The following is an 18,319-nucleotide window of genomic DNA, read 5'->3' as shown; positions in this document are numbered from 1 at the left end:
GGTTGAACGCAAACATATGAGATGGAATGATGTTTACGTCCCTCCACTTTAAAAACAATATGATTAGTGACATCTGAAGATGTAGTTTTGCGCTCCGTCTTTAATTGAATGTGTGAACGGTGGAAACGCTCTCACCGGGACGACATACGAGTCCTCACATCGATCCGGTTTTCCTGCGTCGTCCTGAATAAACACACAGACGAGTACTGAAAACCCAGAGCTAAAGACTGTTACACAACAAGACATCAAAACCTATGAACAGATTATGGTTAAATCACAATCTTCTGATTTCAGACATCAAGCATCAAAACTAATAAAAGTTTAATACAGCTTTCAATTTAGTCTTTTTCCCTTATATTAAAATGTGTCCCGTTTAATTGTATTTTTTTCTGATAAATCATACATTTTTACCATGATTTTCAGAAGAATATCAGTAAAAAGTCATTCATAGAACCATTAGATTACATTAAAAGACTATTTAGGGATCACATTCCAGCTGCCAAATACTGATTCATTGTCATTTTAACTCTTCGCCACTATACTTTAAACCACTAGATTTTACCAATTTGTCAAAAAGAAGCTTTTAATCATTTAAAATACGATACAATTTAGCTCGATCACCTTTTCTTTTATACATTTTAATAAGTGCAGGTCAGAATAAGTATGTTGTTTCATTTTTACATAACACTGAATGACGATGGAACATCTTTTGACATTTTATTTGCACATTATACCATTCAAAAGCTTGGAGTCAGTATACTTTTTTTGAGAAAGAAAATATAGAAATTAATGCTTTTATTTAGCAAGGATGCTTTAAATTGATTAAAAAAGTGATGATAAAGACATTTATAATGTTAAAAAAAGATTTCTATTTCAGATAAATGCTATCACGACTTGATCACAACTTAATATTTTCTCATGATTTCAACATAACGGAAGTTTTTTTTTTTTACAATGATTTGAGTTGTTTGATCTACTGTGGCTATAGTAACGAACGCAGCGACGCGCATAAGATAGACTTACTGTACTAGCCTCAATCACTTGATATTTTTTTCCAGAGACCATATGCTAAACATTTTGTTGGTGTAATTAATATGTTTAAATGGTCAAAGCAACACCGCAAACACAGGCGGAGTGCTGAGGCAGAACTATTCTAAAATCTTTTAGAGCTGCTTGGATTGAACTCACTTTATTTTCATTTTGTTTGAAATAAAATGTCTATCACGACTTGATCACAACTTAATATTTTCTCATGATTTCAACATAACGGAAGTTTTTTTTTTTTTACAATGATTTGATTTGTTTGATCTACTGTGGCTATAGTAACGAACGCAGCGACGCGCATAAGATAGGCTTACTGTACTAGCCTCAATCACTTGATATTTTTTTCCAGAGACCGTATGCTAAACATTTTGTTGGTGTAATTAATATGCTTAAATGGTCAAAGCAACACCGCAAACACAGGCGGAGCGCTGAGGCAGAACTATTCTAAAATCTTTTAGAGCTGCTTGGATTGAACTCACTTTATTTTCATTTTGTTTGAAATAAAATGTTATATAATTTGTAATTTTTAGTAGTCATGTAGGATATGCTGTGACTGATATCATGTGCGTTAAAAGCTTGGGATGCTGTTTGAAAAGAGTGTTTGTGTGTGTGTGAGTGAGTGAGTGAGTCTGAGAGTGTGTCTGTGTGTGTGAGAGTCTGAGTGTCTGCATGTGTGTGTGAGAGTCTGAGAGTGTGTCTGTATATGCTGTGACTGATATCATGTGCGTTAAAAGCTTGGGATGCTGTTTGAAAAGAGTGTTTGTGTGTGTGTGAGTGAGTGAGTGAGTGAGTCTGAGAGTGTGTCTGTATGTGTGTGTGAGTGAGTGTGTCTGTGTGTGAGTCTGAGAGTGTGTCTGTATGTGTGTGTGTGTGTGTGTGTGAGAGAGAGAGAGAGAGAGAGAGAGAGAGAGAGAGAGAGAGAGAGAGAGAGAGAGAGAGAGAGAGAGAGAGAGAGAGAGAGAGAGAGAGAGAGAGAGAGAGAGAGAGAGAGAGAGAGAGAGAGAGAGAGAGAGAGAGAGAGAGAGAGAGAGAGAGAGAGAGAGAGAGAGAGAGAGAGAGAGAGAGAGAGAGAGAGAGAGAGAGAGAGAGAGAGAGAGAGAGAGAGAGAGAGAGAGAGAGAGAGAGAGAGAGAGAGAGAGAGAGAGAGAGAGAGAGAGAGAGAGAGAGAGAGAGAGAGAGAGCGCGAGAGCGAGCGAGTGAGTGAGAGAGAGAGCGTGCGTGTGTGTGTGTGTGTGTGTGTGTGTATGTATGTGTGGTTTCCACAAAGAAATGTAGAAAATACAAAAGATTACAACACTGTAGAACATCACTGATTAAATGAGCCTATACACTTTACATATAAATTACATTTCTTATCAATATACATTTAATGATTAACAATAAAGATTAAAAATAAGATGCACATTACAAATACGTTGTTGAAGCTCGTCCTAGATTAACAACATCCCCGCTTATTAACTAACAATCATGTACTTCAAAGAAGCACAAATAAAGATATAGGTGCAAACAGAATACAGTGACGTCAACCTTGGTTTTAATAAGCAGTTCGTTTATGAAACAGAGTTCGGTGGTGAAACTGATGCATCTAGCAAGAACTTGATACACAAAATAACAATATTGATACAAGCATTTAACATTTATGAATTAATTAAATGTCAGTAATGAACAATAATGCACAAATTATAGCGATCACGAAGAAGGTCCTAATTCTGTCCCAAACGCGTACAGTAAAGAGGATATACAGTATACAACATCAGTTATAATCAGGTCTATACTGCCACCCGCTGGCACAGTTGTGTAACTTGGAGAACAACTTTTGTTATGTCCAGATCATGAGAAAACAAGAAAAAATATGAATAATCCATGGCCTCTTAGGACTTCCGTAAAATGCTGCTCTTCTGAACTTTCTATTCATCGAAGAAACCTGACAAAATTCTACTCCGCTGTTTTCAACATAATAATAATAATAATAAATGTTTTTTGAGCTACAAAGCAGCATATTAGAATGATTTCTGAAGATCATGTGACACTGAAGACTGGAGTAATGATGCTGAAAATACAGCTGCACATCACAGAAATACATTACATTTTAACAGATATTCACATAGAAAGCAGCTGTTCAAAATAGTAAAAATATTTCACAATATTACTACTTTTGCTGTATTTTAGATCAAATAAATGCAGGCTTGGTGAGCAGAAGAGAATTATTTAAAAAAAAAAACATTAAAAATCTTACGGTTCAACTGGTAGTGTATATAAAATCCCTTTTGTGAATTTAATTTGATGTGAACACCAAAATGGGATATCGCATAAGCACATAACGTACACCAGAAAGAGATGCACATGAAATAATACGCATTTATTATAATTAAAACCTCTTGCTTTTTTATGGCAAAATGCATTTTCTACATGGCAGGTAAAATGGTGTAATGCTCCATTTATATTTCAGTAGAAAGGCTAATATTTTGGATGTTGGTATAGACGCTCTGCATTGAGCATTTCTGTACAGTATGCTAGAAGGGGCACACTGCCCTCATGTGGATACACAGAAGCAGTACACTGGCTTTAGTGACATGATCACAGCTGCTGCCTAGAAAACCTCAATCAGATCAAACATCCCGATTTTAATCTCCAATTCAGGATCCTCTTATTAGAGAGGAGAATGTTTAACACCCGGTGACGTGTGCATCTGTAGCTCTGTTCATTAAGAGTTCAGGGCCGTTAATGATAAATGCACGAAAAAACACACTTGGCTTCATCTGAATGAACTGTATTATGATGAACACTCAATCTCCAGAAACCTTACATCTGTAACGCTTTGAAGATATGGCATAACATACAGCGGTTCTCAACTCTTATGACTACGCAAATAATAAATTGCAACAAACCATATAATTGTGAATACTGAAGTTAAGAGTAAAATGAATAGACAGTTTATAAATCAACCCTCTACGCACACCTTGGCAATATAATCGCCATTGGCTAGTAAATTTTTGTTTACACTCTCCAGACTGATATACTATTTTACACACACACACCTAAATGGGGACATTACATAGACTTCGATTGATTTTATATACAGATAGTTATACACTTTTTAACCTAAACCCACCCTTAAACCCTACCCCTCACAGAAAACTTTCTGCATTTTTACAATTTCAAACGTTAAAAAAAAAACTGTTTACTTTATTTTTATAACAGTTATACAAATGAGGACATCCACAAATTGAGGTTTTTGCCGATTTTGTCAGGTTTTGCTCACTTTTGGGTACAAATTTGTCCCCAAAATATGGTTAAGTAGGCACACACACACACACACACACACACACACACACACACACACACGATTCCACCCAATCAGCTTATCTTTGTAAAATGGAACAGCTTCTTAAATAACTGAATGTGCACTCTTAACTTCAGCCAATCAAGCATTATATTATGATATTATGATAATTAAGCACTATTTAATGATAGAACTAGTGATTAGAACTAAAACTTGGTAACCATGAATGAATGCATATTTGTCATTTTAACTGAACTTAAGACTGGTGGTGGTGTTTAAGATATCGTTGGTCATAGGTAATAGTAATTATTATAAAAAGATACTACTACTACTACTATTACTATTATCTCCTGGGTTCATGAATATTAATCACGTTGTCAGCGTTCGCTGGAACTGATTTGCTGAAATCAGAACAGGGACGGTAATAGATGAGCGCCAGCCAACGAGAGCTGTTCGCGCATTAGCTCCGCCCACTGCCGGAGAAACCGGCTTATCTTCTGCTTGTTCTTAAAAGCTGAATAATTCTAAATGAACTCTGTTATTTTGACAGGAAAATACAACAAAGAATATGGTTTACATGTAGCGCGTCGATTCAGCGTGGTGTGCAAGACTCTCGCTCTCTCTCTTTGCATGTGTGAGAAACACAGCTCTATCAGTAAAGCGACGGCGAGTCATGCGCCTTCACTCTAGTTTACGGTACGTCAAATACAGGTGCGCTGCGTGCTACATACTGCGCATCCACTGAGTACACGACATGATCCATTGAGCGCATCCAAATTGTACAGATCGCTTGACGGAGAGCGAAACTCAAGCGCTCAGTGTTTATCGAGTGAAAATCTGTGTTGAACGCCTCACACACATACTGGCATGTGAAATCTAAGAATTGATTAGCCAATGGCTCATGTTAGACATTATTTAGTCGTCCAGAGTAAGATTTAGTCGCATATGCGAGTGATTTACTCGCAATGTAGAGGGTTGTAAATAGTGAAAATAACTTTTAGAGAGAGGAGAAAACACTTGATTTGTGCAAGCAAACTCTATAGTATTTCAGTTATATCAGTCAGATTTCAACATAGACAGTCTGAGTGATGGAGGGTTATTATAGTTCATTAAAACAATAATAATAATAACATTGAAACAAAATAAACTTTAACTGAAATATTAAAAACTAAAAAAACACATCATTATCGATAAAATGATAAAGTAAAATGAATAAGATTGTGTTTTTGTGCTGGTATCTTTAGGACTACGTTTTGATATTCTTCATATTTAAATCGATTTTTACCATTTATGGGCATTTTTACCTTTATAAAGCCATTTTTTCTAAAAGTGTGCATCGTCTTTTGAGTCAAATTCTTACATTTAATCAGTCAATTTGAATAATAAGACATTTGGGCTGTTAACAAGCAAATTAAATCAGTATCAACAACGATATTCATCTTTGCAATGCAGAGATACAATGCATCTGAAGTGACATTTTGATGTATTTACACACCGTTTATTGCAACATGAATGCATTTAACCTGCATTTTGATATTTTAACCATAAAAAAAGGAAAAAATGAAAAGACACTTTAAATGTGAAATTAAAACCGCAAGTAGGTTTGGGTATCGTTTGAATTTGATCGATTCTGATTCTTTTCGATTCCAATGTGATTAAATAATGATATGAAACATGAACAAAAATCGACAGGCTACATAAAAACCGGACTCTTTAAGAGCTGTTTGTGTGCAAAATAGAACTGCATGATTCTGGATAAATTGAGTTTTTTTTTCCCTTTTTTCTTTTCCCCAATGGAAGTTATGGTTCTCTCCTGATTCTGAAGAAAACACATTAGACAACTAAACAAAATGTAATGAATCAGCGTTCCTGAACGAACCTCTTGTATGATTCAAAGACAAATTCATTTTAACAGCCCCTTTTCGCCACCTACTGGCGTAACAATGTAATCGATAAATCTTCATTTGAAGTGTCAATATACTTTTATATATTTGAATCGCTACCCTACACATCGTCCACACAGTTCATATCTGAACTATAAACTTTTATCCCAGTACTTCTGTGATTTGAATGTTTGTAACAGAAATAATGATACCGTGTGGCTGAAAAGACTGTGAAGCTGTTTCATTCATGACCGACAGCTGCTCTCTTCAGGTCAGCGGCAGTGCGAACGCAGATTTAAATGTTCAAATCACACTGGTGTTTGAATCGTGTTCGCGATCTTTAACGATCTATTAAATTAAAGTGCTTTGTCATGTTGGTGGTGACACCTCTCTTGCAACATTTTAAGCCATCACAGATATTACAGCTTTTTTGGCTTCTGATTGCAAATGTAACCAAACTTTGGAGCGCTTAGATAATTTGACGACAAGTTAGGGCTGGGCGATATAGCTAAAAAATGTAATAATGTTTCATATCGATAATTATTGACATTTTTTATAACCTTTTTTAAAACAAAGAGCTATAGAAAAATTACTTTTTTTACATTTAATCACTGTATTTTTAAATTAACTCAATTTATTGAGACAAACAACAAATTGTTTTTGTTTTAACAGTCAAAAACGAAATAAAAATTAAACAAATATCTAATTTCTAATGTTTTATATGCAGATTAAACAGGTTAAACTTTTAAGGAGGGCGCAATGAGCAAAATAATGCAGCACGTTTTAAATGTTCAACGCAAGGAAGTAATAGTCTATTAAAAAATGTGCATTACGTCTAAATGAACTCATATAAATTGCAAATTGCATAAACAATTATGAACAAAACAGCATCACGTATTTATGCATTGCTTCATACAAAGAGCCGAAGCGCCATTCTCACAGACTGCATTTAAACACATATGAGACACAGTGAAAAGGAATAAACCTCCACAAATTTGCGACGTGTTAACAACAAATTTTTTTTTGTTTTAACAGTCAAAAACGAAATAAAAATTAAACAAATATCTAATTTCTAATGTTTTATATGCAGATTAAACAGGTTAAACTTTTAAGGAGGGCGCAATGAGCAAAATAATGCAGCACGTTTTAAATGTTCAACGCAAGGAAGTAATAGTCTATTAAAAAATGTGCATTACGTCTAAATGAACTCATATAAATTGCAAATTGCATAAACAATTATGAACAAAACAGCATCACGTATTTATGCATTGCTTAATACAAAGAGCCGAAGCGCCATTCTCACAGACTGCATTTAAACACATATGAGACGCAGTGAAAAGGAATAAACCTGTACAAATTTGCAACGTGTTTTCTAAAAGTTTAAACCGTTTTAATTTTGCATGGCTACATCTCTTGTGTGAGACGCGAGTGCAGCAGTCGTATTTGTCCGTCTAGAAAATGTGCTGAATATGTGTTCTGTGTGAATGGCTTGGTTTCGGCTTCCCAGCATTGAGCTTCGATATTTCTCTAATATTTTGAATGAATAACGCAGCAGCTGCGCGTCTCGTGGGCTAGACTAACAAAACATTAAACTACAACATCACTTGCATCATCACCGCATCTCGTGCTCCACTGACGATACTATAGTAGTATACATTAACAAAGGTTAACTTATGTTAACCAATGAGACCTTAATGCAAAGGTGTTAGTATCAAGTCTATGCAGTTCATGCTCATGCAATTTCAATGTTGGATTTTAAGGTTCTTTCTCTTTACTTTTGTAATCTGGTACTATTTTGGCTCCTGAAAATCTGGATCTTGAAGCAAAACCAGTTGATAAACGCAGTCCTGAAGAGAAACACACTATTGTGGCAAAACATTCTGCCACCAAACTGCGCTCGCATCAGCCGCATAATAAACCTAATTCAGATGAAAGAGAGGCCAAATGTTAATTGGATTAAAGCACACGGCTCATTATGATCACAAACAATGAACTCTGAGAGAGAGAGAGAGAGAGAGAGAGAGAGAGAGAGAGAGAGAGAGGCTGCATCACAAGTGCCCTGCTTTTATATCAGTCTCTCCTCCTGATGATAACTCACAGCGTTTATGGCTGCGTCATATTGTCATTCTCCTGGAATCAAATTTCACGCCTGCTGCGATCTGCACTGATGCATTATGGGAGAATCCTTCCGCATACAGTATATCTGACTCAGTGAAAGCACGACTAAAATCAGTCTGTCAGCCGCGAGAACATCTGCTGTGACGACAAACCAGGAAATATAACAGGAAACGCTTCTTAAAATAAGTCTTTTGGTTCAAATATATGGCATAAACTGCTTTTTGAAATCGACAAAGTCTGAATATATCAACCACCTGCCATACTTACACCATCCAATCAATTCTTAATATATAACATCAAGCCTTTTCCTACTTTTTCCTCATTGAATATCCTGTTTTACTCTGAAAATGCTACATTACAGACTCTAAATTTGCACCTAGCAACCACCCAGACTTCCATAGCAACCACACTGCAACAAGAGTGTTATGGCCAGTGTTGTTATAGTTAACTAAATCTATTAAAAATTGCTTTCGGTAATTTAAATAAAACTGAAGGAAAATAAAACATAAATATTAGATAAAAAAACTTTAACTATTAAAAAATGGATTAAAGTTATTACAAATATATTAAAAATATTTTTGTTGATTAAAATAAAACTAAAGGAAAATAAAATAAAAAATATTAAAAACTAATTATTTAAATTAGAAAATGACAATAAGTTGAGGTGCTAAAATTACAAAATAAATATAATGAAATAAACAAATTAAAACTTAATTGAAATATAAAAAGAAAAAAGACAAAAACACAAAATTACTAAAATTACTAAAACTAATCTATAAAAAAAACACTTTGGTTAATTAAAATAAATCTAAAGGACAATAAAATATAAATATTATATTAAATATTTACAAATTATTTCAAATATTTTAAAATAATTAAATACATATTTTTTTAATTACAAAATGAAAATAAGTTGAGGTACTATAATTGTTAAATAAATATGACAAATATAAATTAAAGAAAAATAGCAATATAAAACCAAAAGCAAAAATACAAAAACACATAATAAGATTACTAAAACTATTAAACCACTTTTGTTAATTGAAGTAAAGCTAAAGGATAATAAAATATAAATGTATTCAAAGCTTAAAATTACTAAAACTAAAAATTAAATTAAATATAAATTAATAGCTAAATATAAAATATTAACAAAAAAAACAATAATAAAAAAATAAAATGAGCAAAACCTTTTTTAAAAAATCAGAAATGCTGCGTTGGCAACTGTTTAAGTCGAAATACTAAAATGACTAAATTACTTAAAATAAAAAAATTAAAAAGGCTGCCCTAGAAACAACATAGCAACAGTGTGTTATTGTTAAAACTATTAAATTAAATGAAAATTAGAAATGCTGCCTACTAACTAACTGAATTAAAATGTAGTTTAAGTTAAAAAAATTACTAAAATTGTAATAAAAAATCAATTCGAATTTAACAAAAAAGCACTTACTTAAAATAAAAAAATTAAAAAGGCTGCCCTAGAAACAACATAGCAACAGTGTGTTATTGTTAAAACTATTAAATTAAATGAAAATTAGAAATGCTGCCTACTAACTAACTGAATTAAAATATGTAGTTTAAGTTAAAAAAATTACTAAAATTGTAATAAAAAATCAATTCGAATTTAACAAAAAAGCACATAAAAAAAAAGAATCACTAAAACTAAAATTAAAATGAAAACATAAAAAACACTAATTAAAAATATGAATAAATACTAAAACAGCATATGAATAATTCTAAAATAACACTAGTTATGGCTCACATCTCTCTGTTTTTAAGTGAGCTCATATTTCTTAAGACGCCGCTGCTGCTGCTGCTGCTGAGAATCCACATTCAGTCTGTGTGCTGGATCAGACAAAAGCTCTGATGATAAAGAGCCTCGGCTCGGACACACAATGGGCTGCATTATACGCTCTTTCAGACTTATTCAGACTCCTCCCAGACAGTTCAGCCCTGCTGGGTGTAACTTCACATGCGTCTACACCCTGACATTCCCACACATCAGTGACAATCTCACAGACGTGACGCTAAACTACAGCTGTAACAACCGCTTCTGGGTTCCGGTTTCTTACACTTTTTAATTCGGATTTTCTGTTGAATTGGTATTTTATATTTTCAGTTTGCATTTTAATTTGAAAGTTTTAGTTGTCATTTTTATTCATTTTTGGGGTAATTTTATTCCGTCTATATAGTTTTTAATAATTTGTATTACAGATTTAGTTTTTAAATCAAATGTTTTTAATATTTTATTTTAGTTTTATTTCAAGGAAAGTTTTATTTTTTAAAGGAAATGAATGTTTTTATTCAGCAAGGACACATTAAATTGATCAAAAGTGAAAGTAAATACATTTATAATGTTAAAAAACATTTTTTAAATATATATTTAATTTTAAAGTTTTATTTAATTTTAGTTTTATTTCGTTTTTTTATTTTTTTAAAAGAAATTAATACTTTTATTCATCGAGGATACATTGAAAATTGCATCCAAAGACATTTGCAATGTTACAAAAGATTTCTATTTCACAAACGCTGTTCTATTTAACTTTCTATTCATCAAAGAATCCTGAAAAATGAAATGCATCACCTTGTATTACAGATTTAGTTTTTAAATCAAATGTTTTTAATATTTTATTTTAGTTTTATTTCAAGGAAAGTTTTATTTTTTAAAGGAAATGAATACTTTTATTCAGCAAGGACACATTAAATTGATCAAAAGTGACAGTAAATACATTTATAATGTTAAAAAACATATTTTTAAATATATATTTAATTTTAAAGTTTTATTTAATTTTAGTTTTATTTCGTTTTTTTATTTTTTTTAAAGAAATTAATACATTTATTCATCGAGGATACATTGAAAATTGCATCCAAAGACATTTGCAATGTTACAAAAGATTTCTATTTCACAAACGCTGTTCTATTTAACTTTCTATTCATCAAAGAATCCTGAAAAATGAAATGCATCACCTTTTACACAAAAATATTGTGCAGCACGACTGTTTTCAACATTGATAATAATCAGAAATGTATCTCGAGCAGCAGATCAGCATATTATACTGATTTCTGAAGATCATGTGACACTGAAGACTGGAGGAATGATGCTGAAAATACAGCTTTGGTCACAGAAATAAATGACAGTTTAACAGATATTCACATAGAAAGCAGGTATTTGGAATTGTAATAATATTTCAAATTTTTTACAGCATTTTTGATCAAATAAATGCAGCCTTGGCGAGCAGAAGAGACTCCTTTCAAAAACATTACTAAATCTTACCAACCCCAAAAATTCTGAACAGCAGTGTAAAGCAGGCAGAGATAAAATACACAAACACAAACAGAAGAGAAACGGCGTGAATGTTGGTGATCAGGTGACGTCACTCCTGCCAAGAGCCCTGATGAACATTCACACTCTCGGCTCTTAAGATCAGTCCCGTCTGAATCTATTAAATCAAATGAAGAGGCACGTGCTGTCAGACAAGAACCTCTGCTCACCTCCATGTCTCTCTTTGTTGACTGAGGTCGCCGTTTTCCTTGTGTACTGTGCAGAGACTCCAGCTCTTCCTCAACGCAAGACTTCAACCTCGCTGGACTCACGGGACGGTTTCTGTCCTTTCGTTCGCCGAAAACCCTCTTCCCCTGAAACAACATGATAAAACGCTCTCTAACATCACTGAAATTCTTGCTTTAATGTGACTAGTGTCTGGTTGCTGATGACAGTGTTCAAAGTTGGGCTGCACAATTTGATAAAAAATACTATTAATAATAAATTATGATTTTGACTTAAAATGTGACCCTGGAGCACAAAAGCAGTGTTAAGTCGCTGGGGGATATTAGTAGCAATAGCCAACAATACATTGTATGGGTCACAATTATACATTTTTCTTTTATGCCAAAAATCATTAGGATATTAAGTAAAGATCATGTTCCATGAAGATATTTTGTAAATGTCCTACCATAAATATATTACAACTTAATTTTTGATTAGCAATATGCATTGCTAAGAACTTCATTTGAACAACTTTAAAGATGATTTTCTCAATATTTAGATTTTTTTTTTGCACCCTCAGATTCCAGATTTTCAAATAGTTGTATCTCAGCCAAATATTGTCCTATCCTAACAAACCATACATCAATGGAAAGCTTATTTATTCAGCTTTCAGGTGATCTATAAATCTCAATTTTGAAAAATTGACACTTAAGACTGGTTTTGTGGTCCAGGGTCACAAATGTGATATTCTTTTACACCTCTAGGTTTTCTTTGCTTGCTCGTAAAGCTGCACAAATTGGTCAAATATTGTGTGATTATATACCAGTATACCTATAACAATAATAACTGCTATTCATTTTATTATGATGATGATTTTTATTACTAAATACAAATATATTGAAAAAAAAAAAACATACTATAGTAATTGTTCACATTATATATTGTGTCTATATAAATTTTATTAATTTAATTTTTTTGTAAAATCAAGTCAAACTAAATGAAAATGGGAAATGTCGCATTTGCAACTAGTTAAAATAATTGTTTATTTTATATTTAATAAATTTTTTAATATTTTATCTTAGTTACATATTAGGTTTTATTTCAAGTAATGATTTGTTTATGATTAAAAAAAACTAACAGAAATAAAATAAAATATAAAAATATTTAAATATTTTATTTTCCAAATTAAAATGTTCCATATTTTTCAGTATATTTTCCAAACTAGCTATATAAAACTATATAGACAAAACAAAACCTAATAAAAACGACAAGAACACAACAAAATGATTAAAACGAACTAAAATTTAGAAAAATAACAAATTAAAAATAATTCAAAACATTAATAAAAACTAAAAAAAAGTGTCCCTGATACTAAAATAATGCTGATTTCACTATAAAAATACTGTTTAAGAAAAATAACGTAAAAATAATTTTATTTTACAATACAACTGAAATTGAAACAAATTGAAACAAAATTAATTTCATTATTTTTTTTTAAATGCTAAATCATCCACGCTTTTATTTTGGGAGAAAAGCACAAAGAGCCTTTAAAGCTTCTCTTATGTTGACAAAAGCTGGTTTATCATTACGAGCGCTTCTCATTATGAGTTTGGGAAGAACGTTGCCGTTTAGCTTTTATTCAGATTAAATGCTCAAGATTGCAAGACATTATTAAAAGTAATCAAAGTCATCAAAGAGAGAAAATGAGGCTTTCCCAAAACGAGCAGCTGATTAAACAACAAAAACCACACATCTAAGATTCATTATCTACAGAGAGTCTACATGTAGCGCCTAATAACTTTTGTCCGGTCCACTTTAAAGTCAGTGAAGGTTGATTCAGTCTCACCTTGACGTTCCCTGATGTTGTGACGAGCAGCTGCCGTCTCTTTCCTCTCCCGATGCTGAAGACGCTCGATCCCGGATCCTTCTCCTGCTCTCCGTCCCTCAGTCCTCCGGGGCCCGAACGCTTGGTCACCACACGCTGATCCTGAACTCAACAAACATTTATGTATAACATCGAAACTCTCTACTATTATTCATATGTACAACTATCATTGATAGGGATGTAACGATTATCCGCGAGCCGGTTGAATCTCGATTCAGATATGTGACGATTCAAATCGGTTGAGATGCTAAACAAATCGTGATTCATTTAAGGGTAGGAGTTTATATGAATGCATGTCTGAGGGGAACTTACTGTCTTTAGAAAAGTTTAGATGGTATTTTTTCTTTTCATCTGGCCTCTGTATAATGCATATTAAAGATCATAAGTGCAGCGCTGCTTTGTTTACAGCGGTAACCAAGAAAACGCTTTAAGCGCCACCTGCTGGCAGAGAATGCATCTGCATCTCGTTCAGCTCGTCTGCCGTTTCATGCAGATATTTTTATGTATAGTTTCACAAAACTGAAGTCAAACCATTCTGCTTTTGCTTCAGATTTCAAAATTATACAATCTAATTTAGATTAAAAACTGCTCATGTTGCATGTATGCAGCATCTTTGTTTGGATCGTGATTAAAATGCCGGTTGCCTATAATTTTAAATGGAAAGCGCACAGACAAAGCCCTATTTTTTTTTTATATGAAGAGATTTATTTTATTTGTGTTATTTATTTGATTTGGGGCTTGTTTTAAAATTTCAATTTAGTTTTGTTATTTACACTATATTTAAATTTTGTCATTTAGCAGACGCTTTTATCCAAAGCGACTTACAAATGAGGACAATAGAAGCAGTCAAAACTAACAAAAATCGTGAATCATGAATCGAATCGAATCAAATCGTGAGTTGAGTGAATCATGTTATTTACACTATATTTAAATTTTGTCATTTAGCAGACGCTTTTATCCAAAGCGACTTACAAATGAGGACAATAGAAGCAATCAAAACTAACAAAAATCGTGAATCATGAATCGAATCGAATCAAATCGTGAGTTGAGTGAATCGTTACATCCCTAATCATTGATTTTCTCCACATTTAGTTTACTTCAGGTTCTAGTTCAGGACAGCACGGGTTCAGCGGCTTTCAACCTTTTTGACTCCAAGGTCCCCCGTTTAGTATCTTTAATATATTATTATAATCGTTATTATTATTTTAAATTAGTTTTATTTTTATATTTTGTTTTTTATCAAGTTTTAGTAATTTAGTTGTGTGTTTTTGTCATTTTGTTAGGTTTGTGTTTAATTTTTTTTACATAGTTTACTATTTTTTTTTTAGTAATTTGAAATATTTGAAATAAAAAGGTTTAATTAATTTTTTTTATTTAATCATTTCAGTTTATTTTATTTCAAGTAAGGGAATTTTTTCGTGGTTCTAGACTAGTTTTAGTTAACTATAATAACCCTGCTGTGTACAAAAACATTTGAAGGCCCCATGACTTTTCCATTTGTTTGCGATTTATTCGATAAGGATTAATGATAAGGACTTTTAAAGGTGCCATAGAATGCAAAAATCACTTTTATAAGGTGTTTGAACACCTATAATGGTAAAAATCCACCCACTCATTGTTTTATAATCCCAATAAATCATAAACAGTCTCTTCACACTAGCATATCCAGATTTCTCACTACTATGACGCCATACTCGGGGGAAGTTCCGCCCATTTATGACGCTCTCTGCCGTATTAGCATATACACAGCCCTGAGTGAGAAGCAGCGGTCTGCCATTACTGTTTTCTTGCTGTAGCTGCTGGAGGTACAATGTCAGCGCCAAAGAGCCATTAAAAGTGTCGTGTGTTGGGATGCACCAACGAACATAGGAGTCTCCATAGACCGCTGAGGACACGGTGGTTACATTTCATTTTTGAAAGAAATGTCCCGGATAAAAAAAAACAGAAAAGTCCAATCCGTTTGTGCTAACATTTTTTACGCCGGACTGCCTCACACACGAGGGTCAGCTCAGTGCTGGAGTTGTGCAAAGATTGCTTCTGAAAGAGGGATCGATACCAGAGCTTCGTGCGCAAACGTCCAGACAAAGTAAGCATCACGCCTCATATTCTGTTTTCCAAAAGAGAGCTTCCGGCTCTCTGTAAGGCTAATGTTGCTAAAGCTATCATTGTCTCTGCCTGTTTTCACTAATGCTGCCTTCACGTGCTACCAGAATGATCGTAAATAGGAATGTGGTAGTTAAAAATTGCATTTGGAAGCAATGTGAAATCGGTAACACGGTCACCACCAGTTAAACCGTAACACCGGTATGCCCGCGAGCATGAGCTCTTGAAGCTCCGCACTCTTCTGAAAGGGGAGGCGGGAGCTCCAGCTCATTTTCATTTAAAGGGACAAACACAAAAAACAGCGCATTTTGGCTCATACCCTAAAAGTGGCAATTTCAACAAGCTATAAGAAATTATCTGTGGGGTATTTTGAGATAAAACTTCACATACACACTCTGGGGACATCAGAGAACAAATTAAAATATTGTATCAATGCATTCTATGGCACCTTTAAAACTATTTTTAATTAAAATATATGTACGTTTTCCAAGACGGTGGGAATCCTGGTCCTTCAAAAACAATTGCTGAAGGGTTTAATTAATTTAAATATCTTGACATTTTTTTGTTGTTTTGTCTAATTTTAAGTTATCTTGAGGTCCCCTGTTTCAGACGTCAAGTCCCATCAGAGATCGTTTCAAAGCAGCAATAATCAGGAAAATAACAGCGCTAGCGTTGTAAAATTCAGCGATTATGAACCAAATTTTATTTCAGCTGTAAAGCAGATCTACAACAGACAATAGTGTCTTTTTCAGCTCGGTTCAGTTCAATGTTGATTCAATTCAGTTCAATAACAGTGACAATGTTGCAAAATTCATAAACTACGAAATTAATTTAATTTCAGATAAAGCAGCTCTACAGAAGACACTAAAGTCATTATTCAGCTCAATTCTGTTCGATGCTTATTCAATTCAGTTCAATAACATGTCAATGTCGCAAAGATAAATTCCTGTACTGACAAAATGTCACCTTTGGACAAAATAAATGCCAAGTGTAAATGTAGTTGCATTTACTAAAAGTACTACACTGTAAGGGTAAAAATGAAGTAACTAAAACCACATCTAAATTGATCAAGCACCAACCAGTGACTAAAAATAAAGATTCAGCATGTTGAGCATCAAGTCATTTCTCCATCCTCTTTGCGAGTTCAATGCTGCACGAAGCAACACAATCAAAGCGGAAGACTTTATATGGTCAGCGTTCGAGTCTCTGGTGTTTGTGTTTGCAGGAATAAAGCAGCTCACGTTGGAGGATTTGTTGATGGTGATGGTCAGATCATCAGGCTTTCCCTTCCTGCTGTGGAGTGCCATCCCTTCCTGTTCCGCCCGCTTTTTATCCTCCTCCACTTCCTGCAGAACATCATAAAACTCAAAAAAAACACTTTGTGTGTTTGGGCCTTGCTATGGGATCGCTGACCTCTAACCATTTTATTTTTTTCACAATAAATACATAAAATGATTTCTGAATGAGGTTTCGTGACTTTAAATGTTTTGTTTGCAAATGTTAATTAATCAAGTGTGTTTTTTGACAGATTTTAAATACGAGTACAAGGTTTTCACCTGGTAGCGTTTCATAAGCGCTTCATTTTTCTTCCGTAAGGCCTTGATCTTTTTATCCAGCTCTGCGTCCTTGTGTTCCTTCTTCATCATCATCATTTCTGTGGGACTCTGAACAGTTTATGAACATGTCAACATCACATACACAAACACAATAGCAAACAATCTGTGCAACATCACATTGATTATGCCAGCCAGCAGGCTTTCTGTTATTCACGGCGTCTCGCACGAAAATTAAACTCTTTCTACACAAACATCAGCGTAATGGTCTTGCACATTTTTCTTGTCCATTTGTGGAGGAGACATTTGAACAGTCTGGAGCAAAAAAAAAAAAAGAGAATTACATAAAGCAAATCTATCAAAATAAGGCTGCATTTATGTTACATAAATATCTATAAAATGCCAGAGACCCAGAAGAAAAAGTTCAGGAATGAAACTCAAATACAATGGCATATATGACCAGTCAATTGACTGTTTACATGTTTCTTTAACACCGCATGCATGGATGTGCCATTATTAGCATCAGCTGCTGCGAGCGGCAACATGAGCTCAGCGCATTAAAACTCATGCTATCAGCTGTTTCAAGACGTCTGACTCTCACATGTGACCACAATTTCAAAGGCTGCCACTCAAAACACATTCAATAACCTCAAGATCTTGGAATATAAAACAATAATAATAATTCAATAACTATTACTACTATACTAATATTTATGGATGAAAAATAATTCAGAATTTGGGAAAAAATTAAGTAGTTTTCATAGGGCCTGAAAATTTAATTTGTCAAATTTTTCATGACTCATAAATTGTACGAGTTTCATGATTTGAATTAATTAGACATGCTTTTTGATTACTAAAATTTAACTTGATGATTAAAAAGAGAATCCAGAAAAATTAAAACTGAATAAAAGGAATCCAGAGAAAATAAAACAGGAAAAAATAAATTCAGAAAAAAATAAAATTATA

General features: G+C 33.4%; 1 protein-coding gene across 11 annotated transcripts in view; it reads right to left on the bottom strand.

Annotated features, from left to right (window-relative positions):
* Nucleotides 1-18,319, bottom strand: part of ccdc9b (coiled-coil domain containing 9B) — a 47,326-nt gene that overhangs the window by 14,965 nt on the left and 14,042 nt on the right. For 9 of the 11 annotated variants that reach the window (XM_016244275.1, XM_016244276.1, XM_016244278.1 and 6 more), the window contains 5 exons: nucleotides 17,357-17,464; nucleotides 17,042-17,146; nucleotides 13,659-13,799; nucleotides 11,818-11,961; nucleotides 136-183 (listed from right to left, as the gene is read on the bottom strand). In XM_016244275.1, coding sequence (XP_016099761.1) covers nucleotides 136-183; nucleotides 11,818-11,961; nucleotides 13,659-13,799; nucleotides 17,042-17,146; nucleotides 17,357-17,464 — 546 coding nt within the window. The remainder of the gene's footprint in view (nucleotides 1-135; nucleotides 184-11,817; nucleotides 11,962-13,658; nucleotides 13,800-17,041; nucleotides 17,147-17,356; nucleotides 17,465-18,319) is intronic. The other 2 variants (XM_016244284.1, XM_016244285.1) reach the window with 1 other exon arrangement.

The sequence above is a fragment of the Sinocyclocheilus grahami genome, unplaced genomic scaffold, assembly GCF_001515645.1.
Source record: "Sinocyclocheilus grahami isolate Dianchi unplaced genomic scaffold, SAMN03320097.WGS_v1.1 scaffold713.1, whole genome shotgun sequence".
NCBI classification, from domain to species: Eukaryota; Metazoa; Chordata; class Actinopteri; order Cypriniformes; family Cyprinidae; genus Sinocyclocheilus; species Sinocyclocheilus grahami.
This window is presented reverse-complemented; position numbering and strand designations above follow the sequence as displayed.